General features: G+C 38.4%; 1 protein-coding gene across 4 annotated transcripts in view; it reads right to left on the bottom strand.

The window, feature by feature from the left end:
• Positions 1-553: 553 nt before the first annotated feature.
• DSE (dermatan sulfate epimerase) overlaps positions 554-20,294 on the bottom strand; it is a 33,998-nt gene continuing 14,257 nt past the window's right edge. For 2 of the 4 annotated variants that reach the window (XM_075202957.1, XM_075202956.1), the window contains exons 2-6: positions 13,125-13,593; positions 9,339-9,592; positions 7,494-7,733; positions 4,115-4,322; positions 554-2,577 (exon numbers count right to left, since the gene is read on the bottom strand). In XM_075202957.1, the coding sequence (XP_075059058.1) occupies positions 828-2,577; positions 4,115-4,322; positions 7,494-7,733; positions 9,339-9,592; positions 13,125-13,540 (2,868 nt within the window). In that variant the 5' untranslated portion in view covers positions 13,541-13,593 and the 3' untranslated portion in view covers positions 554-827. Of the gene's footprint in view, positions 2,578-4,114; positions 4,323-7,493; positions 7,734-9,338; positions 9,593-13,124; positions 16,140-20,294 lie in introns of those variants that run through there. The other 2 variants (XM_075202955.1, XM_075202958.1) reach the window with 2 other exon arrangements.

Here is a 20,294-nt window from a genome sequence, read left to right as displayed (position 1 = left end):
TTGATCAATCTCGCTGCTCACAAGCAGCGCTTTCATTTTGGTCTATTGAATGGCGGTTTTCCGGCGGCTTTATAAACCCCCTAATAGTAAATCCGGCTGTTTGTATGTTGAACATTGTTGAAACCGTCATGGCGCTTTATACAGAGGCGGGTTTGAAAACATCATTTCTGGCCGTTTGGACGGCGGGTTTAGCCTTAGTAAATCCGGCGATGCCTAAACCGCCGCCAAACCCGCCGAAAGTCGGCGGGTTTACAAACACACCAGTTGGTAAATCTAGCCCTAGGGCTTCTATTTAAGAATAGTTGTATTAACCCCTTAATTCCCTCTTTTCATAACATTTTGCATTTTTATAAAAGTTTCACCAACTACTCTATTTATACAATACAGAACATAAAATAGTGTTTGGAGTTTCATTCATGCAATAAAAAAAAAAACCAAACAAACCCACACAAAATACGTCACTAGAACAGAATGCCAGTGTGGAACTAGCAACCTCATTCTACAAGAAATCTATTTGTATCCAATATATCAATATTTGGGAAGTGTGTACACATTATTTACATCAAATGACACCTTTATTTGTATAGAATTTCCATGTTTAGGGACTTCAACAACAAAACAAATTTATTTTCATTTCGGCATGAGTGATTCCCATCTAAAATCTCTATTTTACAGTGTTTTTCCCTTTGTGAAACAAATACAATTATGAGCCGGTTGGATGTGGAGAGGACAGAATATTACACATTTACAAGGATCATAAACAATCAGGTGCTGATAGTCCCAATTTTTGCATAGATTAAGTCCTGTAGAAGACAGGAATTTTGACTCTAACATTGTGTGTTATAACATGAAGTGTACAACCAAGTTAAAATGAAACAATCGATAGCAAGTATGGCATAAAGACATCTCTTTCGATGCATCCTCTTAGTGTTTAAAAACCGAGATAACTGTAATGCTAAGAGAACTATAAAAATGGCAATGTTTAGGATTAGAAAAAGTCTAGCATAAGAAACAGAAATGGATGAGGCCCGATTGTAATGTGTCGTCAACATGTGCTGGGAACCAAATCTGGTAAGAGAGCTAGATGTCTGCCTTATTAATTGTTCATCTACAAAGTCCAGAAGGTCTTTCATTTCTTCATCCTCACTGATTGGAGTTTCACTTTGAGCCAAAGCCATGGCTTTCTGTCGTGTCTGCTTTTCATTTACCTCTATCTGTGCAAATATGTCTGGAACAGCATTGATAAACTTGTTTCTTGCTTCCTTCATTGTTATTTTGATCTTGCCTTGTTGCCTCTTCTGTTGAGATATGGCAAATATCTTTTCAATTGCCTCTTCTGTATTCCTTTTATCTGTAAATCTAAGTATTCTCTCAGCTGTCCTTCTAAAACTGGCTGTATTCTTTACTTGAGACAGTATTTGCTTTTCAAGTTGCTGAAAAACTGGCTTGAAGTGCTGAAGATTCTGCTCCACAACTGTGACATAGTCTTTGACCTCAGTAGGTGAAGAGCTTCTCGATGATGAACTTTTGTCAAAAACAATTTTCTCCCGGTCTGCAACTACCTTAGCATAGATTGACTGACTTGGCGTGTCGCCAGTGAAGAGGTAGACTGCATAGGCATGGTCACTAGTGGCAAGAAAAACATCAACTTGCTGATAATCTCCGTGAACACTGAAGCTTTCAACATCGACAGAAGGTCCAATGAAAAGGTATATTGATCTTGTGATTGGTTTCCTGAGCTGGGTTGTAACATTTACATAATTAGTTCCATTGTACGGGTAACCCTGTCGGTAGTTCATTGATGTAATGACCGCTTTCTCACTCAAGCCAGTGTCATCCATCCAATACATTTTATATATGTCCTCTCTGTGCCTAAGGATTGCCCCATGAACACCATCAATAGATGTTTCCTCAAAAGGCATGTCTGTGTTGTGGAAAAAACTGGTTGATGCTTCCAAACTGCTACTATGGTCCAGGTGAATATGGTCAACAAGAAGTAACAGTTGTGGGTGAAGTAGAACAAGATTTCTTTGAACACTCTTTAATTTCAATTTTGAACTGTAGGCTGAAACTCCTTCACCCCTGATGAAAACAACTCCATTTTTTTCCATTGATGCCACTACCCTCCCATGAGAGTCTGCGGCCTCACTGTCCTTGTATTTTAGCCACTTTGAAGTACAATCTTCAGTCACCTGACCTTCCCATGGAGCAAAGCAGCAATCAGACACAGATGGGGAAAACATTAGAACATTATTTAAAAAAGAATATTTTGGTCCATACAACGCTTCTGTTATAAAAGGAAATCCATTAGGAGCAAACGTGAAGGAATTCTGGTCTGGATGTTCATGCCCAGCATTAAAATTCCTCCATCCTTTAACCCACTCTTTGTATTTGTTTTTGTGAACAATGTCAAATATTGCACGACCTCCAAGTTTTCCCGACTTGAATGAGAAAAATGACTTGTTGATTTCAACAGGTAGAGAACTCCCATAGGTCACCACTCCCCAGTCTTCAAAAACATGCAATCGGGGCGTGCCAAAGTCTGGTGGAGGTGTAGACGGTAATGATGAATCATACCTGTCAAAAAAATAAGCACAGACCTATTATATTTTCCATATAAATAACCAAAACATTAATGTCAATAAAAACTCAGCTTTAATATAATGTAACACTTGTAGTTTAGTCTGGTAGAAGTAATATGTGGAAGCAAAGCATATGAGGGTTTATAATTTGCATATACTGTAGTGTAGTCTTCTTTGGCAATTTTTGCTTTGAATTTACTCGGTTATTATTGCAAGAGAGTTTAATTCCTACCATTAAACAACTATAATTATCAAAAAACATGACAAAAATGAGTTAAATTGGATAAACACTTTTTTCACGATATAAGATGTACCCCAGATTGCCAATTTTATATAGGAAGCAGGAAGAAAAATAACTTTTCTTTACTGTTGAAAGGAACAGTACAATGGGGTATTTCCTCACCAACAGCCAAGGCCACATCTCACAGCTCTAATGGTTCCCATAAACACTGATTCTGGCAGCCAATCAGATAATTGTACACCTAACTGGCCGCAAAAGCAGTGTCATGAATCCAAAAAGACTTTAGGCAAATTAAGATTAAATCACCAGTTTTTCAAACACTGCCCCCCCCCCCCCCAAAAAAAAACAAAAAACAAAAAAAAAAACCACCCACACGTCATCATCATCAGCTATTTATATAGCGCCGCTAATTCCACAGCTCTGTACAGAGAACTCACTCACATCAGTCCTTGCCCCATTGGAGCCTACAGTCTAAATTCCCTAACATACATACATACACACACACACACACTCTAAGGTCAATTTTGATAGCAGCCAATTGACCTACTAGTAGGTTTTTGGAGTGTGGGAGTAAACAAGAGCGCCCAGAGAAAACCCACGCAAAGTCGGAGAGAACAATCAAACTCCACATAGATAAGGACATGGTCAGGAATCAAACTCATGACCCAAGTGCTGTGAGCACATGGTCAATACACTACAATTACTGATTTCTCAAGAGTTAACTAAAGACCAGGAGGAATAAATGGAATAATCAGTGTGTAGCAAGTGTCAATGAACGTCAGTGAGCCAAGAAGGATCAGAAGAATTTGCTTTATACCCAAAGATAAGACAAGGCAATCCACTGGAAGCCAACACCATGCCACACCTCCAAAGTTCACAGATCTCTAACATCACACAATTATCTTAGTGATTCAAGCAGAGCATCTAGGCATTTTTAGACAAAGACGAGTTACGCTTTATGGGGCCCCCTGGTTAAATTGCACCTGAGCCAGTACAAGGAAAACACACTGATCTAAAAATAAATAAAATTTGATTGTCATAAAATAGGTGGTCATAAAATATTGGAGCACCTATAAAAAATAAAGTGAAAGAAAAAAAAAAAAAAATAGATTATAAGAGAATGTAGGGTTCTATCACTGGAGTTGTACTAGCTCAATAAAAATAGCATGGGGCAGAATCATGGTTAAGTGCATTTTCCTAGGTTTGCCTTGTCTTCCCAATATAACACGGACATACTTAATGTACACTAGAAAAAACACATTTTAGGTCCGTCAAAGAAACGTCTCCTTACCAAAGAAACTCTGTGTGCAGAGTGCTCCAACGTTGTCCTTTGGGGGGACTCCCAGCTCCTTCCTTTACTCTGTTTATTTGGATTTGTTCAGCCAGCCAATTGCCACTTCCATTCCTCATCACAAACTTGTCTAAAAAAACCAACTGGCTCTCAGGACCATAGAACCAATTGTAGTTTGAATCTGCTATGCCAACAGATCTCTGAAATCCTATAACAGAGCACATAACATAAATAAAGTTTAAAATTAATGAATCACATCATTATCAACTGATGCTCAACAGAATACATTTATATAAAGTAAGATGTTAAAAGTAGATAGGACTTTTATAACCTGAAACAAATTACTTTGGGACAAGAGACAGTGTCCTGTTCTTTCCTATCCCTTTAACATTTGCGTGAAGTACAGTTATGTGAAAAGTTAATTTACTTCTGTACTAAATAGAACCTCATTAATAGTACCTTGGTGTGGATCAAACCATTCGCTTTATGTAGCAGAGTCCCAACATTCACCTACAGACGGGACCTCTAATTAGAGCCGCTGTGCTTGATCTACCCTGCTACAGAGAGATGATAAAGCAAAAGATGATGAGCAGAGATCCCGGCTGGGTTCAAGGAGAAGGAGAAGGACTTCCATCAAAGAACTATTATCGGGAAGGAAGGGGATTCAATACAGGAGATACGTAAAAAGGTGGAAACCCCATTTTTCCAGACTGAATTGCTTTGGCTTATAGTTTTATAGGTATAGTTTTCCTTTGGTAGCAGCATAGGTAATTGGATCACAGACAGAAGAGAATAGTCCGTAAGGAAAACCACCAAGTATAAGTATAGCAGTTTATAATCTCAGAGCTTATAGAAAACTCTGCAAACTGAACCCTATTATAAATGTATGCATTCGTATATGAATTAGTCAGTTGTAATGGAAATAGCTGCAGAGTTCATTTGTTTACAAAGATCAAGAAATGTCACATGTCAGTGATACACATACAAAAAGATAAACTTTGCCTCATTACATTACATAAAGTGAAATTAGTATTGTACGGTCTCCTGGTAGAATATATATAACACATACCCCGTTTCTTCTGGACTGAGGTATGCAATTTATGAAGCAAAACCCAGACTCAACTCTGCACTTTCCTGACCATACGACTTTCCTTAGTCACCATCATTACATAAAATACTTCACTATTTAATATACATGCATTTGTCCACCCTTAACACTTGAAGAAAGGTAAATAATAAGTTGCAGAACGGAACTGCCACCACAAAACATAATAACCCTCAGTAAACATAGGGAAGCCAATTAAAATTATATAGTAAAAAGATTTGATACAGTCTTGTAATTTTCTGATTTCAAATATTACATACACATTAAGCCACTGCAATGCTTTCCTTTTCAGTTTTAGTCTGCCCATTCCCTGTCCTCTGATGCCTCCTCGATGACATACAGGGTAACACACCTTGGTTTTGCATCGATGCACCTAGTTGGTGCATTATCAAGCTGCATGCATGGTCCCACCCTCGGAAGACACCTTCATAAAACTAGAAGTGGGCCTAGGTGTGCAAAGTGCCACAACATCTGAAAAGGGCACTCTGTGCAAAAGTCATATTAAAGCCTCCTAACACTCTAGAATGACTCCTTTCATTAAAGCTTTATTTTTTTACCTAACAATACAGATTAGTTTAGCTGAATTTATGGCTTATATTAATCATGGGCGCCTTTAAAGAACTACACCCTCTCTCTAGGATTCATACCTTCCCTGACGAATCGGTAAGCGAAACGCGTTGGGGATATTGTTGTACCCTAATTCGTTTTTGGTCCTGTACCAAAACCTACCAAGGGTCAGCCTCTATACCGATCTACATTTTTGCCGCATGCGCAGTTTTGGCTTTAGCCACGACTGTGCCAGCTCACTAAGAATCCTGCTGCATTCAACACTTAGAGGCAGTTTTTCGGGAGGAAGAGCAGTGCACAAACCCTGCAGGGTAAGTCTGTTGCCTCACAGTCAGTGGACATTACTGGCTTCAACTCTAAACCACATTATCAATGTTTGGCACCACGCAGGGAGAACTGAAATCACCGGGATTCCATTTAGATGCTTTTCACAGTATTTTGAACTCTGAGCCTTTACGGTCTATTCCGGACTGCTTTATTGACTCTAAATCATCACTGCTTTGGGAAAAATCTGCAGCTGGCTAATCACGAACTTTTGAGAAACTGGTTAGCTCATTATTTGCTCAGAAACTGCCAGTCCCAGGACTTCCCCTATCTCTGGTACATCCATTCATTGGACTCTGCTTACCTACTCAGTTCCCTTGGGACCTTCCTGCTTTATGCATACAGGGAAGTTTGAGGTTTGTTAAGAGATGAGCCAAGGATGCCAAATGTGTCCTATTTAAACTTGTCTGATTATCATGGATTATTTCTATGACCATGTATGCATTATTGTATGTGATATCTTTGTATATTTCAATTAAGGTTGCAACCTACTGCATTTCATTTGTTTACATTCATGCTTTTTATTCTGCCCATCAAGAAATAAAAGGCTTAACACAATTTTGTGATCTACCTGTGCGCCAAGGGGACAATCTCTGTTTATATATTTTAAGGGTTGGAACTTCCCTTAGGTATCCCCAGTCCCCCAGACAGCCTTACCCATTTCCACTATCCTCAAGGGAGCGCTCACCAATCCTCCATTTCCAACTATATTAATCATAAGGCTAAGATGAAATTGGGACTGCCTTTATTACATATGCTACTTCTTGTGTTTAAGGGTTTCCTTACAATGATTGAAATATGCTCAAAAATGTTTAATACAGATAAACAGTTCTGCTATTTAACATAGTTGCTATAAGTTTGGTTACAGTACAGTAAAAGTTACAGTACTGTCTAAACTCTACAGCTGGTCTTTTGACCAGTGGAATTGAGTTAGGGGTGAAGCCCGAGTGGTCCATTCTCTGCTGGAATTTGAGATTATTCTCATTCAATTGTTAACTTGATGTAAGCCTGACCAAAGATAAATTTTGCGATTATAATGTTGGTTTAAATAAAAGTCTGTCCTAACTGCAAAGTCTTATGTGCGTATTGCTCTCCTGTACACCCGGAACCAGGGAAAATCTACATTGCATGCATCTGTGCACCCATCATTTATACATGCAAAGGTTACATTACATATCTATCCAAGTCATGTGCTGTAATTAAAGGCTGTACTAAATATAAAATGCAAGGAAAATATAAAGAACCCAAAGAGATGCAGTGCTAGTAGGTTCATGAACTCACAGCATATAATAGTAATCTAAAAAAAATGCAGATCTCATTTTCCATCTGGAAAAACAAGGTCTTGTTTAGAGGAATTATTAGATTTTTCCCAAAGTCTCTTACCTGGCAGGATAGTTCTGTACATAAAAGCAAAGTGCTCTTTCAGCCAAGGGTGGTTAAAGTGATTGATGTCGAAATGCCTTTGGACAAGAAACATATACTGAAAGAGTGATCTGGTAGTATAGCTGCCATAGGCCACTCCTTCATAAAGTGACCCATCAGTCACATCATTCAAAAGGACTATTGACTTTTCCATAATGGTGAGAACTTGCTTTGTCCAGAAGTAAGCTTCTTGCAAGTACCCTAAAAAAATATAAGACAACTTTAATGAAATCTAGAAAAGTACAATATATGGTTGTACAACTATAGTATAAGCTGCATTTAAACTAAAAGGGATTTTGTATCATTCACAAAATCAATTGATAGCATTTACACACAAACATACTGTGATTTTATTCAGCTTGGAACAGTCCTCTCTGTAGAGTGCATTAAATAGTCCAAAAAAAACACCACAAAACTATCTCCTTAAAATTTCTAATCGAACTAAATCGTACGCAGTGAGAAGCGATCCCAGTTTTTGAACAGCAAGTGCTACTAACCTCTTCTCAGAATGGAATAAAACAACAGAAGCATTCTGCGTACAAGTTGACAAAACGTTACCTGCCAAAAACTGGTTTTTACCGAATTAAATATGCACTTAAATTATGAAGCCCTTCGCCTAACTGCATCATAAAATCCTAACCAATGACAGGCAACGGTTAAGGAAAGGAAGTCAGCCAGGACATATCACTCATAGACAGGATAGCAGTTACAGCCAAACAAGACACAGCTCCAAAAAGGTTAGCAAACAGTGATAAATGCAAAGAGGACTAACAAAGCGACCAAGAATAAGATTAGATTGATACCCAGACCACTAGTGAAGAACTGCGTTATGATCTCTGCATCAATTTGTGGCTATAGCAACTGACTTTGCCCTCAGCATGTCCTGCATGTAGTCAGTTGTCCCCATAGACTTCACAGCTTGCAGCTCTACACTTGGGTGTCAAGAATGGGACTGGTAAGCTGGACATAAAGCATAGTCTGGCTGTGTACATTACAGCAAAACGTGACCCCCAAAAAAAAACAAAAAAAAAAACACAATACCAAATCAGAAAAAAGGGTATAAAATAAAATAAAATAATTTGGGGGGTTGCAAGTAACTCCGAACTGCCTCTTAGGTTTGAAGTGTGAATAGGTCTTTAGCATTTGTAGGTTTTACAGAGTATATATCAAAATATCACAATTATGCTTAACCCTTAAAAGGAACAAAGATTAATCACTCCATATGGTCAGACCAGGGTTTCCATTTTATCATATTGGTTTAATTGAAGATAACTTTTTTGTTTCAGAGTTTAGTGAATTTAATTTTTTAGTTTTTTTCAGGACAAAGTCAACCTTGTTTTAGAAGCATAGCTCTGGAGAGTACGCTGCCCAGATTTAACCAGGACACAAATGCACAACTGGTTCGCAAAGCACAGAGCACCGGGGGGTACAGACACATTTTGTTCAGCAACTTGCTTCTATGGGTTTATATGTCCAATTAACATAGCCTTGGTTGTCTAAGTAGCCTATTCCTAATAATTAACTCTGATGTTGGCCTGTGGTATACCACATAGCTTTATGAGTGAGAATGAACTAATACCAAATCAGCTAAATATTTTTTTACTGCTGCAAAAGGTGCATATAAGTATTTATTAAAATGAAATGAATTACACAAATGAAATCACAATTATATGTAATGTTGCAAAACACATTAAAAAGGTACTTTATTAATTATATCAATGCTTAAACTCACATTGAAGAAAGCCACTCTGTGAAATTGTGCATTCACATTTGGATTTTACCATGAATACATTTATTTCCACAAACCTTGATTCATCATGACCAAGCTTCCAGTTAGCAATGCTACACAGTTGGTAGGTTGATGGTTATGGATATATTGAAACCCCCATCCTCTCCTGAATGAAGTTTCATACATGCTTCCTGAAGCATTGGCAATCACTTCAAGAAACTTCTCCTTTTGGTGCTTAGTAAGAGAGTCATACAGGAAGTCATAAGCAGTTGCAAAGCCCACAAGAGAGTGTGCCAAGGGAACTTCGTCCCATGGAGCATCCTTCACTAGCCTGTGGAAAGAGTAACAGGTTATGCATATTGTAAGCCAATCCATATATAATGGTGGTATAATAGTGCATATGAAATTTACTCAAATGGCAATGTCATTAAAAAAAAAAAAGAAGAAAAAAAAAAAAGGTATAGCTTTGCATAATACCATTTAAATGGACCATAGGAGTGGTAAACCTACATTTTCATTTGAATTAACTCCTCCATTCCTAAAAATGCTCCCCATATCCCTCATTCTCTGTTTGTGCAATGCTTCAGTCAGTCTACAGAACGGAAAGGGGACAGTGAAAACGGTCAGCTGTGCGAGGATGACCTTGCAGGATGCTAGTGAAGCATCTATGTTTCCCTACAGAGTTCCTGACAAAAGCCCTGCACATACAGGGTAGTAAGGGGAACGGTGGCTTTCAATAAAAATAATTTGCATTTAGATTCTTGATTTGGTTCTTTAAAAAAGGGCTGCTAAAATATTAATTTCAAAATCTGAACAATCTGAAGATAAAATATATTGTACATTGTTAGCCTGACATTCCACTGCAGCTGTCAAAATCTAAAGCATCACCTCCCCACTCCACTGCAGACAGCTGGAACTAAGGAATTTAAGCTACACCGACATCATAAGCTCTGCCCCTGGATATAAATAAAGCAATCCATACAGTGCATTTCTGCAAGGAAAGTCTGCCAAGATGCCAGACTCTCCCTGTCGTCTGTGTTAGAGAAGGACCTTCCCCCCACGGAAATATTTCAGTTGTAAATTTAGGTAGGCATTAAAAAAAAAAAGTGTTTATTCTTTAACAATATTTATTAATGCCTGATATGAAATGATCTTCCTCTTTTTGACATGTTCATATGCAGTATAGACATATCTAAACAGAGTTATGATACCATATAATATGATAGCTAAGCTTATTGTTAAAAAACAAACAAACAGAATAAAACAAGCTAAGCGATATAAGAAAATTTAATTAAAATTTTAAAGCAGAATTTAAGATTGACTGTGATAACCTGCAAAATCTCAGCTCTTTGTGAATGAATTATTTGGGAGTGAGCTTGTCAGAAGCTTCTCTCTGCTAACTAGTTATCTACGATTGCCGCTCTTTAAAACAGCAACTTGTGGAAATTCATAGTCAATATAGTACATATGGGACTAATTAACCATCCACTGAGTCAATTCATCTGAAAGGTGCAAAAAATAAAAGCTACCCAGTATTTTTGTGCTACTTGAAAAATCAGGAGGCATTTTCGCTGCATGCAAAAAATTGCATTTGTCTAGGTGTAAATCGAAACCTTTAGCTCCTAACTAACTGAGGCCATATATCAAAAAAAAACATAAGAAAGGGCACGCATGGTGTAGTAATTAATGTACAAAAAAATTAACTATTGAATAAAAGCAAAGTACATTTTTCAAATAAAGATAAAGCTTATCTGTCATATTCTCGATAGATGTACTACAGGCAGGATCCTCAGCTCTTACTTCTACTCACTTCATTATCTGTGAAGGAAAGGCACAGAGAAGACCAAGGAGGAACACTCGAAGCTGTCCGAATCAGCAGGTGCAACTGTTCCACAAATATCATACTAGCAATAAAAAAATAAGAAAACCCAAAAACTCTAAAACATGACTCTAAAAAACACAAATATCGCGAGTACGAAACCAATGTGAAATATTTGCACCTGCTTATTCGGACAGCTTAAAGTGTTGATAACAAGGAGAAACATTACCCTGGACTCAGATAACAGCTGTTTTTTACGCTACTTTTTGTAAGGATCTTTAACCTTGTTCAAAATAAAAATTGGTTGTATTAAAACATTTCACACATGGGCGGTTGTCTTCTCGCTGTGTATTTACTTCAGAGATAATGAAGCGATTATAAGTGAGCTGAGGATCCTGCCTGTAGTATATCTACTGAGCACTAGACAGATCAGCTTTATTTTTATTTGAAAAACAGTTTCATTGATTGTACATTAATTACTACACCATGAGCACCCTTTCTTACTATGTTTTTTGATCCTAGATTATTCCATTTTGGGTGTGGATGTTATCAAGAAATGAGCAGCTATTTACCTTTGGACTTTATTTTTTTATGGTTTATATGTAGGGAATGGTTTATGAATTCAATGTATATAATTTGGAGCGCAACAAGAAAACCAAGAAATTATGAGGCCCTATATATCTAAACTGATGAAAAGAATACTGTGCTCACTCTTTAAAACCCAATCATAAAAAGTAGGGAAAACTGGTGTTCGATAGTGCAATAAAGAGTGTGCCATATAATAGAATATACACACGTAAGCACTTTTTTGCTTTATAGGGAAAAAGGACAGTAGAATCATTTGTACTTCAAAAGATATAAGACTGGAGGAGATTATGGGGTATCAAGAACAGATGAAAAATGAGATTTTAAAATACAGGATATATAGAGAATTCTAACAACTTGTGACATGTTGAATGACTATATCTCTATGATACGCCCATTGTATACTGTAAAACAGATACACAAAATATTCACATATCAAAGAAACTAGACCACCACAAAAGAACATGGCTCCACAGTATCTCCAAGAGTATTTGTTCAACAGAATATTTCTGGGAAAGTCTATTTAAAATTGGACCAAAACATTTTATGTAATGACGAGGGAGATATCTGACAACAGCTACATTATTAGCAAAAGAATATTCAGATATTAACCACAAGGGTTCCATCTGTACAAGGCATGAAGACAGAAGCACACACATACACCAACTGGTGCTTAGTGTAGAAAAGATCAAAGAATGCACTAGTGACTAGTAGAACATGAAATAAAAAAACAAAACCCATGGCCGGTCTGCAATGATATTAAAGTAATGCCAAACTAAGGCAGCATGACCACTGGAGTGTTTCTGGCTTTTTTCTATAAAAAAAAAAAAAAAAATATATATCAGCAGGCATTTTAAACAAGTGTTACAAGCTATAACAAACAAATCTGATAACAAAGCAGGACGGAACTGGGTGCCACAGCTGAAGGTTTAGAGGGCCACATGCATCTCTAGAATCAACTGTTGTCCATCACTGCCCTAGTAGGCATAGCAATAAGTTCTAGTGTCAGACCCGATTACATGCATTAAAAACACAAATTAAAGGCACATAAAAACACGGCACTAGTTTTGAGTCCTACAGCACTTCTATTGGAGTAATCATTAAATCACAATGGTATTAAAATGATATCTGTATTGTATTAAACTAGAAAAATGAACATTTAACATATTGTAGCTGAAATAGTATCAATGTAAAATTATTTTTAACATGGGAATATTACAGAGAACATATCACATTTCTGTTTATTTGTGCCTAATACACAGTGCAGTGTGTGGATGTACAAAAATGTGGGAGTTTTTTATGCTCCTTTAGCTTGAAAGAGTTACTGCAAGTGACCTGATTTTGTTAGAATTATATCAACAAATGGACAACCGTCTTGTACAAGTACAAATCACAAAAAACAACAATAAAGTGCATCAAAAAAAAAAAAAAAAAAGCAAATAAAAATAAATAAATCTACCAACTAGGCTGGGCTGCCATTCTTTCCATATATTCTCTTGCTAAGCCAATTGCTTCAGTGTTGTCAGGATTCAAAACACAGAATATTGCCAGTGCACCCAAGTTGTTGCCATAAATTTCATTCCATCTGGCAGAAAACTCCTTTGGATCCCAGGGTGGAAGATATTCCGTGGGGCTGGTCAGCATTATATGAACTGCCTCATTAATGCGTGATGCAATATGTCGATGGCTGCCCTCTGCTTGGGCACGAAGCTCCTCCACCTCGCTTTTTGAGAAGTACAGCATAGGATAACCATCATATTTTGCGTTGAGGAATGGGATTTGAGCATTTGTGCTCTCCTCTTTGCTATGCACAGCAATACAATAAAGCAGGTATATGAAAAACACAGTGGGAGCTCCCCGTGTGTGTGTCCTCATTTTAGCATTAGATATCCAGACCGCACACTCTGCCAGACCATCTTTGATACAGCCTAAGGGAAAGAAAAACAGCACACAGATAAGTATATCGAAATAGGACTTTTTTGAGCACAAAGTATTGTTGTGCATCAAGTCAAATCAAAATAAATATTCCAAAACGTGCTAAAACACTTGCAATTTGTTCATGGACTTCACAGAGTAAGACATGAATGAATCACATTACCATTTTAGGAATATAAATACCCCTCTTTCTGGGTCATATAGCATAGAACAGACCCCCCTCCCCCCCAAAATAAAATGAAGACGAGATTATCCCTACCAAGTAATAGGGGAAGGCGTTGAACACCCCTCTGAGCTCAGTGTAATCAGATGTTTAGAAGTGGAAGAAGTGCGAAGTAGCCATACTGCCTAAATCAGGACATTAACTGTAGCTGATTTATCACAGAAGTTACTGAGGGGTCAACTGTAATGCTGAATAAGCTACAGAAGTCAGTGGCAGTGATGCAATATGCAGTAATATACATATGTCAACAATCTCCACAGCATTTCATAAAAAGAGCTTTTATGAAGACACACAATAAAGACCTGGGGGTAAATGTATCAAGTTGAGAGTTTTCCTGCGGGTTTGAAAAGGAGATGTTGCCTATAGCAACCAATCAGATTCTAGCTGTCATTTTGTAGAATGTACTAAATAAATGATAACTAGAATCTGAAAACTCTCAGCTTGATTTTACATTTACCCCCCGGTTAAAAAAAAAAAATCCATATCCTTGCCAGGAAAGAATTTGCTGAACTCCATCTAGAAGATAGTGAAGATAGTGTTCTCTGACAAGACCATACCAAAAAGTGGAACATTTTACCCTGAATGCCAAGTGGTATGTTTGGTGCCAATCAAGCACTGCTCATCAGTCAACCAGGTGGCAGCATTATGTAATGAAGATGCTTTTCAATGACAAGGACTGGCAATTTTTTTTTTAACGATGGGAAGATGAATAGTTGACATTATAAATAAATCCTGGTCAAAAATCTGCTATTCTCTACCATGAAACAAAAATCGGGAGAGGACATTAGTTTTTCCACAGGTCAATGATCCAAAGCGCCCTGTAAGAGCAACATTGGAGTGGCTTAATATGAAAAAAAAAAGTAGATGTCATAAGATGACCCAACCTAAGCCCTGACCTTAATCTCCTCAAAAATTCTGTGGGATGACCATGGATAACAAGTTTGAGGTCTTGCCAAACTAGCCTGACCCACCTTGAGCAATTCTGCAAATAGAACTGTGCAACAGAGACTTAACCAAAAATACTACTGGCTGTAATTTCTGGAAGATGTGATTGAACCAAGTACTGACCAGGAAGGATAAATAGTTAATAACTAATGTACTGTATATTTCTGTTGGATCGTTATATTTTTAGGGGGAACAGGCGCTTTAACAAATTTAATGTGACTCACAAATAAAAATTAGTTTTTCCAATGAACTGTAAATGAAAGGTATAAACCAAATACATTTTTCATATACTTTTGATCTTCCCAAACAGCAGAGGGGCCATAGACATACTACGGGGATCCATGTTAAAGCCAATTCTAACAGAAATTGCGCAATTTGTCTTCACTCTATTGGAGTGAATCTCAGCACCACACAATAAAATGCAGTCTAGAAGATGGTTTACCCTCTGCAAAATTACTCAAAGCATAAAGCTCAATGTTTTTGTTCAATTGTTAGCAAGGGCTTATATGGGTGTACTCGTTATTCAATATTTTTGTATTTTAAGTGGTAGATATCAGCTACTCGGTGTGCATTAAACTGCACTACTGAAAAACAGAAAGTCATTATGTTCCAAATATTTTGCACATTATTAACACAAAATAAACATAGTATACTTTAATGCTTAGTTTCTAATTGGTGATCAATGAAATACAGCAGGACAGGAGGCTTGACCACGTAATGAGGGTGTGTGGTCACTCCCCCAGAGTGCTGCCGCCCATTAGTTACCTCCCTCCTCTCAATATTCCCCCCCGCGGGACAAGCAGAGCCCTAAAATCTGGACTGTCCTGCTGAAATCAGAAGTTGGGAAGTACGGTTAACTGTAGGGGTCCCAGAAATGGCTAAGGGGAAGAGGACCGGTGACAAAAATTGTACTTTGTGAATGAACTTATCCTTTAACATACATTAAATTTAGCAAGCAGGACACTGTATGCAAACAAAAGAAAGCAACAGCCATTCAGAAGACAGATCAATAGTTGTATTACATTAGCAGAGGGTGGGTTGCCTCAGTTTATCTAATTACAGCAGTTTACCTCCTCTTCTACTGCTCTACTACGTATATCCCTGTATATTGCACAAAAGCCTGTATATTACATCAAATCCTCTCTGCACTAATAATGATACATACCGTTATATCAGAACCATTCAACCATCATGGATTGTCACTGCCCGTATTGCCATATAACAGTCAGGGCACGAGTTAGACGTGTACATGAGTGTGAGGCAGACGAAGACTATTTGCCAAACTTTTATGACATGGGCAACATTCAGGAATAAAATATCATCCGATTGTGTCCCTTTGCCTTTTAATTAGACATGTTCACTTATATATGAAAAATAAGATAAATGTCTACTTAGCATATTGGTTACCTCAGAGCTGGATTAAGGGTCTGGGGGGCCTGTGCACTTAAGACAGAGGGGGCCTTATGGTGTAATATGGCTATAATTTTAGACAAATACGCAGGCAATATTATGTTCACTAGTATTAAGTGCACACAGCTCCCCCTTCACGAACAGAGAAGTATAAAGAGGGACATACCTCCCAACTGTCCATTCTGACTAAGTGGCACAGTCACCCAAATTCAGGACTGTCCCACCATATTCAGGACAGAGGACAGACTATCCTGCTTTCTCCTACATGCTATTTCCGCTTTCTGTTTTTGCAGCCTGCACCCAGACAGCTCGTCCTCCATCATGTCAATTGACCCATATAATTATAAAATTATCTTTGCATGTGTATGTATATATCGCTCATCTCTTCCATCCTAGTCCAACTCAGCATTAGCAGGTCTGGAGTGTGGCAAGGCAACAGATGCTAATGTCTGTGGCAGCAGTTAGCATGAAGGTGTCTTATGTCATTTTTATTTTGTTTGCTTAATATTAACATTTTTACAGGGCCTCGCCATGCATTTGCATATAAAGTCCATCATGGGAAGCAGACACAACTCATCACAACCAAGTCTATGCAAAACTAGTTGAGAAGGTAAAATATAAACACATAGATAAGATCGCTGGATATAATAGATATGAATATTACAACAGGTACTTGTAACACCACTGTATAAAATGCATGTAATATAATGCCATCCGGTATAAGGCTGTATAAGACTGTAAGCATTGACACATCCTGCTTTATGCACATCCTGCATTATGACGCATAACGCCCACAGAATGACACTTACAGCGCTCCCAGGGGGCTCGCCTAGGTTGTCTACAAAAGAAAAATCAATGCTTCCTCATACTAAAATGCTACAAATTAAAACTACCATTGATGCCGCACATGGAAACTAGCAACGATACTGCATATAAAAAAATACATTTTATATAATATATAAATTTTATATAATATATACACACATATATATTTATATATATATTTTACACATACATAAAAATGTACTGAAATCTAAGCTTTAAAACAAGTGGCTGGCTTCAGTATTACTTTAATAAAGTAGGGGATTCTTCTATAACATACCTATTACTATTCTCTTCATTACCTCTTTAAATGAATATAAACTGTATATAATATATTTAAACTAACTATTATTAGAAACTAAGATTGGCCAGGGAAGGTGTGACTCACCTAGGAAGCCACGATCAGCCCACTCTTCACGTCTTTCACAGTTGTCATTTCGGCCATCTTAGAATGTACAGCAGCCGCGGTGCTGCTGTACATCTGTCCCCGCTGACAAGGATTCTATCTGTGTGCGCATGCGTCAGCGGGGCTCCCACAGCTGCACCAGCAGGAGAAGATTCGGATCAAGGTGATCCGATCAGCGGACGGCAGGCGGCCCTCTGTGCCCCTTCCTTAATCCGGCCCTGGGTTACCCACATATTTGTGCCCCCCCCCCCCCCTCCTCAATTCCCCCTCCCTTCCACTGCACTTTTTTTTTATCTGTGCAATGACAATTAGACAGCTAGGACCTGATTCATTAGTGATCTTGGGCCTGAATCATTAAGGATCTTAAATGAAGAGGTATCTTATTTCAGTCTCCTGGACAAAACCATGAAAACCATGCTACATGAAAAAAACAGACAGTGTTTAACTAATGTGCAAAACAGAAAACTAGTTTGCACCCCTTGCATTGTAACATGGTTTTGTCCAGGAGACTGAAATAAGATACCTCTTCATTTAAGATCCTTAATGAATCAGGCCCCTTATCCTGAAATAGAGAAAACAGGGGTGAGGAACTCAAGTTAAAACTCCCAAGTTCCAGTTTTCAGAAGACAGTTACCCTGATTTCTAATGCAAGATTGTGACTTGCAATGTTATTTTTTTTGCTAAGAATGAGAGTTCCTTTTACTGTATTTGGCACCATAGTGAAACCAGGGGGCGGCATTGGCTTGCAAACTTGATTTCACATAGGTATCAGTTTTTGGTTTTAAAAACCACAGGAGCACTAATATACAGGAGAAAAATATGATTGAACAATAACTGCAGTTTTAAGGTTTATGCTCTGAACAGCTGAATCTTTCCAATTTAGTCACGTGACATTTATTTTACATTCACAGTGCCACAAGAAGCCACCTCTTTTGTACTCATTAATACTATGTTAATGTATTACTATGTTTATGTGCGTTACAAAAAAAACACCAACATGATTAAACTATAAAAAAAAAGTCCCTTTAAAAGGGAAAGTACTCATTATATTCTGCTATAAAATACATCCCATATTCCCATGCACTTATTTGCGCAAATATAAAACATAATGACACAGCACTGTACACTGAAAATGTATTGATTTCTGGTTCTGTATGGCGGAGCATGGTTAGAAAAGTAGCAAAGAGAAAGAAAAAAAAAAAGGAACAGGCACAAAGTACACAAAACGGAAAAAAGTGAGCTAGGTACAAACAGATGCAAATAAATTAATCAAACATTCTGCAAAAATATAAAAAAAAAACTCACAATCCCCAATGCAATCCCACCCCAGCTATAAGCGATTACCTGCAGATGGAGAGACTGAGGAGAGCTGCTGGTACAGTGTCTGATCTAGACTGAATTTCAATACACACCTCAAGTCAGGCGTGGCGTGGTGGGGGCTAACTGTCAAATGCAAAGTATGCTGCCTGGCCACGCACCCTCCCCCAGGGTGCAGAAGTCCTAGGACTTCTCTTTATGACCTGATAAGAAATAATAAAAAAAAAAAAAAAAAAAAAAAAAAGAGAATACACTTTTCCTTCTTTTGTTGCAAAACTCCTTCTGGTATTGTTAATGACACCTCTAAGTGGCATAATGTGTGGTGTTGTACTAGGACACAAAGGAAACACCAGGATGGTTACTTAGCAACAAGGCTAGTATGGGGGGGGGGGGGGGGGGTTGGATCAGAACCTATGTTGAGATGAAGTGTGACAGGTGGCACCAGGCTCTAGGAGGAGTGAGGTTCTGGGATCTTTGAGAGGGAAATGCAATATATGCTGTAAGACATAAGGACTGTAGAGGAACCCCATTAGAGACCCCTGGAGCACGTAAAATACCGCAATACAAAAGAGGAGACCACCAGGCTAGAGAAAGAGGGCTCACTGCTAGAAACATATTTTAGGTCTGCCCTAAAAGGAAACCTGCATCATAATAGGATGGGCGTTTAAAAACTGTAAGTGACTCTCTGCAACAAAGATAGTGAGGACATTCTACAAGCCAGTAATTGAACATGTGCCCGAGACAGGGAAGCAGGGGCTTAGAGTACACTGGAGAATGTCGGAGCCCAAACAAGAGTTTTCTCCCCCACAGAGAAGGGGAGATGCAGCTGGAAGCTACAATGCAAGAGACGGTGTTAGAGAGCATGTGCTTATGAAGTAGTTGCCAAAATAAGGGAGAGGTCTCGCCTGTCAGCTCGTTGTGAGTACCCTAGAGAGTGAGAGGGGGAGACTGAATAAGTTGCAGTCTTCATAATGTGGATTCAGGAGAAAAGCAGATAAACAGACCACAATGTGCCTGCAGACAGGGGAGCAGGGAGAGGCTGAACTGAGTATGGAAGTAATGTGCAGGAGGAGTAAGGAGTATGTGTTGTGGTAATGATCACCTGACCACCAAAGTGCATACTGTATGAGTTAAGATCAATGCAGGAGGAGAAAAGGAGCTGTATACATTTCATTTATTATTGCAACAGTAAGAATGTGCTGGATTGAAGAGTGTAATTACATTTTGCTATATAGAGATGGTCTGGCGCTCAAATTATTGAAACATCTTGTTGCACTGCACCACCAAATCACATCACCAGGGTCCCAGCACTACAAAGACTTTGTAATAAAATGTGCAGTGAGCTCCTGGTAATTTACACCCATGCCCATTAGCTAGCAAAGCTAGAGAAAGAGATACACTGCCTAACCTGCACACTATACACCGGGACAGAGTGTTACATTGTGCTGAATAGACCACACAAACCTCAGTACAATCCCACCCTAGCTGCAACAGGAGAGCAGCAGTGTCATCCGCACCCCCCCCCCCTCCCTCTCCAAGGCCCAGCCATCCTAGACATCCCTTTATCCAAC

Source organism: Mixophyes fleayi, chromosome 3, assembly GCF_038048845.1.
Source record: "Mixophyes fleayi isolate aMixFle1 chromosome 3, aMixFle1.hap1, whole genome shotgun sequence".
In the NCBI taxonomy this organism is placed as follows: Eukaryota; Metazoa; Chordata; class Amphibia; order Anura; family Limnodynastidae; genus Mixophyes; species Mixophyes fleayi.
The sequence above is the reverse complement of the archived record's forward strand: the minus strand, read 5'-3'. Positions and strand labels throughout refer to the sequence as shown.